This window comes from Hippichthys cyanospilos, chromosome 17, assembly GCF_059441005.1.
Source record: "Hippichthys cyanospilos isolate Australia breed blue-spotted pipefish chromosome 17, RoL_Hcya_1.0, whole genome shotgun sequence".
Taxonomy (NCBI): domain Eukaryota; kingdom Metazoa; phylum Chordata; class Actinopteri; order Syngnathiformes; family Syngnathidae; genus Hippichthys; species Hippichthys cyanospilos.
Genome location: NC_142385.1, coordinates 14,014,125 through 14,023,380, shown reverse-complemented (window position 1 = coordinate 14,023,380; position 9,256 = coordinate 14,014,125). Strand labels below are relative to the sequence as shown.

Genomic DNA, 9,256 nt, shown 5'->3' with positions numbered 1-9,256 from the left:
CATGCTTGGTTTAAAAATGTCACTGAAGTGTACCTACTCGGTGTGTTGTATTTGACTTAAAATTTTTTAAATTCACTGAGCTGAACAGGATCAAAATGTTCTACTTTAAAATGTATTGTCATATTCCAAGCCATGTAGTGACATATGTATTGAATCTTGAAAGTCGCACATCCCTAATATATGTATATACAGTATGTGTATACTCTATATGCATGTATATGCGCATCTATACATGTATATGAGTATATGTATTTTGTATAAATAGCTTGATATCACTAATCCAATATTTATTCAAAGGAAATACAACATTTACAGTAGTTTTTTCGCATTGCATGTACGTACAGTATGTATTGATTTTCCTACCTCTAGGGGGAGCCCTTGCACACGTACCTATAGATTTTTGTGTTCCAAATTCATCGTAGCTACATAATGCGAAAGTCAACACGAAGGCAGAGTAACTCATGTAAATGTGACGATGGCTGCGGTCAGACACGTCTAGACGGGTCGGGCGCTGCGCCGCAGTACCGCCTTGTTGTTCTTCTGTTTATTCATCAGCGCTGGCAGGCCCCCGGGGGCCCACGCAGATGCCTTTGGCTCCCTCACAACAACCCTCACCTTTCCACTTTATCATCTCGCAACACCGTCCTGAATTTCACACGGGTGGCTTAGAACCTGAGTCACACGGCAAATAGTACCTCAACCTACACCAGCATTCGCGTGCATGTGTGTGTTCTAAACTTAGACAATATTCATAATAATAAGTCCATACAGTATATGCACATCAATATAGCATTTTAATCATGTTGGAATGCTTTAAGCAAATGATATTTGAACACAAAGGCTGCAGGAACACATTCAGGCAACAATGTGCCAATGCTCAAAAGCATATACTGTATAATATCCTCTGAAAATGATCAATATCACCAGAGTTATTTCGTGATTGTGAAACTTGGGTTTGCATTAGTATACTACACTGCCCCCTGGTGGCCAAGGAACACTCATCAAAACGAGCCGCTCTGAATTACACGTGAGGCATAAACTATTTAATGCTTATAAAATGATAATGTTATAATGGTTGAATTGATTTATAATGATGGGGCTAAAAATATAGTTTTTTTGTTTTGTGGTATCAAGCCAATCCCGTCGCGTCGCTATGAGGTCAGAAAAAAATAGCGGAGCCACTAGAAAATAGTGGTATTATAGGATATTTTTTTGCTATTTTACAAAAAAAAAAAATGTTTTGGGGGTTTCCAAACAAAGGCTGGAAAGGGGTTAATGGAATTTGAGATGCACGTGTTTTGAGTTAAGAGTGATGTGGAATTAGTGTCATATCTCAAGGCGCATTGTAAAGTTTTATACATGCCATGGTCTTAAATACTGTATTTTTAAAAATACAAAAACTTAAATTAGAAAACATAAACAGATACGATTCATTCAATATTTCCCTATTAAAACATCAAAGTTTTGTTTATTTTTTTACGTTTTCGGGGATTGGTCGAGCTAATGCCGTCGCGTCATAATGACGTCACAGAAAGAGGCGGAGCCAGCGCGAAAGAGGGCGAGCACAGATGACCGCCTCAAGTCAGTTGGCGAGATAAAAAATCAAAACACGACGACTCTCGTGCTCCGCTCGCGTCTTACGGCTCCACCGAGCGTTTCCTCCGTCCTCCCCTCGCCGTGTGGCGCTTCCGGTTCGGGACTGAATGAGGCAGACCGGCGTCGGGAAGGGAGGGGTCCTTTGATAGCGGCGGGGCCGGCGTCCGGATGGAGCCGTGCTGCTTGGCCATGGGCGAGGTGTCGAAGAAAGCATCCACTCGAAATGTGGCGGTGGAGAGGAAGAACCTCATCACCATCTGCAGGTCAGTCGTACTTTCCTCACCTCCGATTTGGCGTTTGTTTACGTCACTCTTTATATTGTTGGAACTCAGTTTTGTCTTGACCTCGGATGACATCATCCTATTACAAGTCCCTCGAACTGTGACAGCGCGATGACGTCATCGTGCACACAAACGATCAAAGTGAATGACAAGGACTCGGGTGTGAGTTTAGCAGTGTCATCTTCCATTCAGCCTCAGCCCGCTGATGGCGTGGTTGCCATGACGACAACCTTCCAGGGGCAAGGACCGACTGGCACCCTGGGGAACTGGCCTGGGTGCGCTTATGCACACCTTTTAGTCCATTTCATCTTCCCATGCGTGGAGTACTAACGTGGGGTAGAAGCCTTCATCAAATATGCTTGATCTTTTGTCTGACTTTAAAGTCTCCATTTTGGAGATTGTATCGCTCTCAATGGCCATGAATGAGTTAAATGTAATGTACAAATGGACGTCTACAGCCGTCAATGGCAGCGAATGAGTTAATAGAGATCAACATTAATATTTTGTTACCTTATTTGACTGCGAAAAGGACTGATGATGCGTAATGCTTTTTTTGTTTTAGAATGGGTGTGAACACTTAATTTTGATTTTTTTTTAAAATTTGTTTCTTTTGTTTAAATAACTAAACACATAAAATCGATGATTGTTTTGTCTGGTCCAACTCTGAAGTAGGAAATGTATCAAGCAACATCGCGAGGTATACTGTACTTGCAACATATATAGTCAGAAATTAAATTGCATGTAGTAGAGGTTGATTTTTTTTATAAATAAAAGTGCTATTTGCATTTTTCTCTGACTTAAAATGAAGAAAAAAATGCAAGAAAATGAGAGGTAAATCTGCACTAGAAATTGTAATGATCATAAAGGATAATCAATGTTAATTTTATTGACTGGTTTAACTTAAAAAGAAGAAAAATTGCTAGAAAAATCGACGTAAACAAGCAATAGAAAAGGTTACGGTCATAAATAAAAATCAATGTGGTAGAGGCTGCGTTGTTTTTATTCAATAAATTGCAAATTTTTTTTCATTGCTCTAATGAAAAATGAAGAAAAATTGTAGGAAAAATAGTGAAGGTCAACCTGCAATAGAAAAAGTTATGATCATAAAGCTGTACTAAGCAAATCATGATGTAGCCAGGAAACAGTTTTAAAATTGTCCAGCCTGAGCACTAGGGGGCACTATACAAAACTCATATTTACAAGTATTTTAAGTTTTTTAGTATGATCACAAATGCACCACTTGTACGGTATTAGTATCAGTTTATCTTGCATAATTTGTGAGAAAAATTGCAGTTTGTAAACAACTGATCTGACATGCAATACCACCCCACAACTGCAGAGGCAACAGTGAGCAACAGAACCTTGAGAAGGTTTTTCAAATAAGGTGAACTAATCAAATAATCTGATTTGTACTTATTTACATCATGGAACTGGGATTCTGTTGATTTTAATACGATTATTTTGATACGAAAAGCTACCAAACGATTTCCTGCCGTATCTATTGTCCACTGAATGACGCATTGATGTCTTGGGAACAATGGCGAGTTTGATGACTGGCCTCGTGGTGTGACCGATGCAAAAATGCAAATGAGTGCTTTTGTGGAGCTTAAACCGTGCCAGTAACCCGTCACGTACGTACTGCATTAAACGGCGCGGCGCATCATCGATATATGAGAGTTACGGCACATGTGAATCATCTAATTGATCTGCCCGGTAAAACAAGAGTGTGCAGATACATTTTCCTTTAAGAGTGACATCAGCTCAGCTTGGGCGGGGCAACTCAGCCCTCGAGGAGTTGATGTCAGTGCTGTGACGTGATTCAATGGAATCAGACAATACGAGATAAAAACGCTTCATGTTTGTGGAACTGGTATGTGTGATTTCATGTTTGTTGAAATTGCTCTCACGCCTCCTCGCAGGTTTTCAGTAAAGACCCTCTTAGAGAAATACACAGCCGAGCCCATTGATGACTCGTCGGAGGAGTTCATTAACTTTGCCGCCATCTTGGAGCATATTCTCAGCCACCGTTTTAAAGGTGAGCCACATTGATTTCCGTCTAATTAACCTGCAAAACTAGATGACATCCTGTAAGAAGCGCTATTATTTACAGTCGGAATTGTTTCGTTTATGAACTCATTTAACGCCATATATTGCCACCCATCAACCTTAGAGCGCTTATAGTATTCAACACTAATAATTTTAAGAAATTCATCCACTTTGACCCCCCCCAAATAAAAACAACCCAAAAATGGGATAACACGTCCTTGGCATTGAATGTTTTGATTCAAATGGACTTAAAAGTTGTTCTCTGCATTTAATGAGTTAATTAGCCACATATGTGATTCAATACTAAAAAAAAAATCATATTTCAGGCTCTGGAAGCTGGTTTGATGGTCAGAGGAGTTTCTGGGACTTCATTCGACTAGCTTGCGCTAAACTGCCAAATAGCTGCATTAGCAGCATTGAGACCATGGAGAACATCAGCCCCTCACGAGCAAAAGTAAGTTTTCGGATAACGTCGTCTCTTTTTCCAAAAAAAAAAGGCTTTCCTTCAGATGTTGAGACGTTCTTGATTCAACGTGACTGTTTAAAGTCTTTGGTGGATTCCTTCAGGGACGAGCCTGGATAAGAGTGGCCTTGATGGAGAAGAGGCTGTCAGAATATATAGCTACTGCCCTTAGGGACACTAGAACAACAAGGTGAGGAGCTATATTAACATATATAGAAAAAGAAAAATGAAAAAAAAAAAAAAAAAAAATATATATATATATATATATATATATATATATATATATATATATATATATACTTAAAAATATACACATTGAAAATCAAAAGACTATCCATATATAGATTTCTAAAACTGTAAAATACGTTTGAAAATATGTAATGAAATGACTTACATAAATGAATGGCTAACATCTGCGTCCTGTTTGTAGACGTTTCTATGCAGAGGGAGCCATCATGCTACGAGAAGAAGCCTCTGTGCTAACGGGGATGCTAATCGGCCTCGGAGCCATCGACTTTAGGTGACCTTCGTTCCAGATTGTCAGACCTGTTGTTAGTCACCTTATCTTATCCGTGTGTTGTCTCCTTTCACAGTTTTTGTCTTAAAGGTGAAGCCTTGGATGGTAAATCGCCCGCAGTTGTTGACTACACGCCATATTTGAAATTCACGCAAAGGTACTGTATTTGTGAAGGGATATTTGGAATTATCATAAGTAGGCGTGTTTTTCAGCTTAAATTTTGCTCTGCAGAAGAACTGGAGAATTAGTCATGTATTACAATAATACTTAACCATATTTCTAATCGCGTTTGTACCCCTCCCAGCTACGACTACGTGAGCGAGGACGACGACGACGACCGGCGGAGCGTGGACAGCAGCACGAGCGACGACAGCGTCCCCGAGCATCCTTACGTGCCTCTGGTCACGGACGAGGAGAGCTGGAGCACAAAGTGTCGCAAGATGGAGCAGAGGTTCAAGATCGTCCACGCTCAGAAGGTCAGCCATCTTTTTTTTTTTTGCAAACTCGCTGAACATTTCATATATATTCACATATAGAGATATGTTTTTGGGAGTGAAGGAGTTAAGATTTGATGTGTCGTTAGGGATACCTGGAGGAACTGGTGCGGCTGCGGGAGTCCCAGTTGAAGAACGCCGAGATGGAGAACAAGAGACTAAAGGCCCGCCTGGATGAGCTGCAAGGCCAGAGTCAACAGGAGAAGAAAGAGCTGGAGACTGTCGTTCTGGAGCTTCAGGAGCAACTGTGAGTGCAACCTCAAACTTGTTGTCATTTTAAAATTACTGGCACCATTTTTTTTTTTTTTTTTAATGGGGAATGCACTTAGGTCACCAGAAGAAAAAAAGGCATCTATGCTGGAGTTAGCAAAGCGGCTAAATCTCCACCTCCTTTGTGTAGGTTGTGTGTAACTGCTCACTGCTCCCCTCTCTGCTCAGCACTTAACTAAACCAAAGTGAGAAGTTTTGAGAATTGTTTTTGTGAGACTTTATTAGTTAAGAAAAGGATTAATTTGTTACGGATTTGTTAGTTTATTACAACAGTTGTATTTTACAGGAAAAAAAAATATTAAAGGATTCTAAAAAGCTGTTATGACCATCTTTTAAATGTATATATATTAGTTGTGTTAGTGCTTGATACCGATACTTTGTATCATTACTCACCCATCCTTCTCTCAAAACAAAACAGGTATTGTGATTCAAATCATTCTTTCGTTTCCGTTTGGCAGAACAAGTTTGATTCCATGCGACAGCAGCCACTTGGCCAAGGACCTGCCCATCCCTCTTGTCAACCAATGGCCTCTCCTCGAGCCGTACGACAGCCAGGACCACGTCAAGCTCTTTCGCAGGTTTGATTCGTCATTAAAAAAACAAAAACAAAAAAAAAAACATGAATTTGCATCTTGGCTCACCACGGTGGAGTTGTTACCTTGCACCTATCATCAATCAATATTTGGGAGGAACAATTATGCTAGGCTATACAGTAATCTGCAACGTTGTCATTGATCTTCAGGAGGAGTTTCCCCAGCACGGAGCTGCTGTCCGTGGAGATTAGCCTAGACTCAGACCCCCTAAGGCCGGAGGGGAAGCAGAACGGAGCTGCCTGGTGCACAGGTGAACCCGCCCCTCCTTCTTTCATCCAAATTGAAAAAAAACAACAATAAAAGCTCAAATGTTGCTCTTGCATCCAGAAAAAGACTACACCCCCTCCCTAATGGGACTTTGCGGTTCCTTGGGCTCCATTCCAAGCTGCAAGTCTCTCTCAAGCCTCAAGTCCAGTGAGTGCCTGGTCAACATCAGCACCGAGAACAGTCCTGCCCTCTCCCCCAGCTAGAGGCAACAACGCCGTCCGCTTCTCAAGACACCAAAAGACAATTCAGTGTGAACCAAAAAGGTCAAAATAACACCTTGTCAACCGTCAACATGTTCCGTCCCTCTTTTGACTTTGTCATCTTTGTCGTGTTTGTGAAAGAGTAGCAGGACTTTCCAAGGAAAACAAATTAGCTGCTGTACTGCCCGACGCCTTTTTTCACTCTCCTTTTGTCACATGCGTCTATTTTTGTCTGTACGTTTATCGGTCATTTTCATCACATTTTCCTGACTGTTGCCTAATAATGGCTGATGAGCTGCGGACAGCAAGAGAAACACAAGAGATTTTTCTAGATTCATTATAAGTATTAGAAGATAATTGCTAAAAACTTACAGACACTTAGACACTTTTTCTGTTTTTAGCTGTCCCTTCCTAATTGAAGTATTTGGGCGTTTTTGTTGGCACAGCTGCGACATGAAATTAGCCAGACTGTGAGCGTCTCAGTTAGCATTACCGCAGTTGTGACATTGAATTAGCCAGCTAGCTAGCTAGTACAGGATTTAAACGCCGTTGTTAGCGTCAGCAATTATCAACCGCAACTGTAACATGGTATTAGCTAGCTAACTAGCCACAATTACACTCTGAAAAGCCACCTTTCCTGGAGCTAGCTTGCTGGCATGGCCGCTCAAATTCAGAAGACTTTAAACTTTAACGGTATCCAGAAAATTTAAGCTATAACATATTAGCTACAAGCTAGTGGGGTTTGCAGTGACGTTACCATGCAAATGACAAGTACATAGTGCATCATTTGTGTGCAGAATGATTACATCTAGGCACAACTGCGACATAAATTTAGCTAGCTAGCCACATCTACAGAATGTGGGCATCATTGTTAGGATTAGCATCAAGCGCAATTGCGAAGTGGAATTAGCTAGGCAGCCACAATAGAATTTGCGCGCCTTTCTTAGCAGTTACAATCATCCTGCGCCACTGTGATGTTGAATTAGCTAGCTAGCGACACCTACATCTTGAAAAGTCATCTTTCCTTCAGTTAGCTTAATAGTGTGGCCGCGTTTTACAAATCCTTTTTGGTGTGTCGAATTCAGAAGATTTTACATGCCTTGCAAAGTTAGTTAAACTGCAACGATGTCAAAAAATGTGGAAAATAACATTAGCGGCAAGCTAACGTGATTTGCGGCTGCATTACAATGCGGACAAATCCAAAGTGCATCATAACTATGCAGAATGAATGTTTCCAAACAAGCGACTGTCCCAGCTGCAAATATGTTGCCCTCATTGTTTAACCTGTGAAATTTTCTTCATAAATGATTTGTTGTTTCATGATGTAGCCACTTAGCATCATGTAGACTCCCGTGTTATTTTCAGTGAGTGCTACGTGTGTTATTTAAATGCAATAAACCTGCCTTTGTTTTTGAACAATTAAATGTAAATATGCAACGAGTTTGCATTGACGCTAACTCCGAAGTTTTTTTGGCTTTGTCTTTAGCCGGCAAATCTTTTTGCGGTTGCGGCCACACGACAATAAGCTTCTGGACACGCAGTGAAGTATATTCCCCGTTGTGAGATAAAGCGTATGGGTTTTGGTGGGCGAGATAGACAATTGTGTTATCGAGCCTCGTCCCAGTTGCATAGGTGCCGATTTAGAGTTCATTTTAAGGGGAGGTTAGTTGGAGTTGCTTCAAGGAGGGCATGGCATGTTATCTGCGCCTCCTTTCGCTGTCCCCACCATTGGCACTCCCTTTTTGCACAGACTCGGGACATTTATCTGCCGCGGTGCACGCTGCCGCACACACGCAGGCCCACACAAGCACACACCACCCCAAACCAGTCCACCCAGATGCTCTTCACACATGCAGCTAGCTCGCTAGCAGGCCTTCAAATTGAATGTCCTCAGAACGTCATTTTGCATACTTTAAAACTATGTTTTTATTGTGTGTATTTGAGCATTGCCTCAGAATTCCATGATGAATTTTGAAATCAGAGATCATTAACAAACTGTGGAAATGGATGCAAGCATAATCGATCTAATTCCTCTAGAAGTGAAGGAAATAATGCAGTTTTGTGACAGAATTTCTGCCAAAATGAGATGCTTGTTCATAAAAAAGTACCTGTACTTGTATCAAAAAACAAACATGATCTTAACTTAAAAACCTTGAGGAATTCCGTTACGATCAATATTCAGGCTTTGCATATCGAATACATTTGAATTTAGCAGAAGCCTGAATATTGATTGTGACGGATTACTCCAATATTTTTGTTATCTTTTTTTTCAGTGTAGAGTTTAGGAGGTTCGCGTTTCCTACATCGAATCATGTCTTCATAAAATATAAGCGATATTCCGAACAGCCTGTACCACTAAAGTCCACTCATTAATGACACGTATTAAAAGTGTTGAAAGTGATCCTTTAACGTGTTTAACGATGATGTTGCGTTTATATTACGTTCAAATGTATCAACAAGTGATATGAAACAAAGGGGGCGTCAACAAACTAACTTCATCACGCGTGCACCGAAGGATTTGTGGCGAAT

General features: G+C 40.8%; 1 protein-coding gene across 1 annotated transcript; it reads left to right on the top strand.

Moving 5' to 3' along the window:
- The first annotated feature begins 1,542 nt into the window (after positions 1-1,542).
- Positions 1,543-8,184, top strand: LOC148409808 (RUN domain-containing protein 3A-like). Its single transcript, XM_088439462.1, has 11 exons — positions 1,543-1,859; positions 3,797-3,912; positions 4,250-4,377; positions 4,491-4,576; positions 4,817-4,906; positions 4,980-5,060; positions 5,208-5,379; positions 5,487-5,644; positions 6,126-6,245; positions 6,410-6,510; positions 6,588-8,184. The coding sequence occupies exons 1-11, from the start codon at positions 1,765-1,767 to the stop codon at positions 6,728-6,730; spliced, it is 1,290 nt and encodes a 429-aa protein (XP_088295588.1). The 5' UTR covers positions 1,543-1,764; the 3' UTR covers positions 6,731-8,184.
- The last annotated feature ends 1,072 nt before the right edge of the window (positions 8,185-9,256 follow it).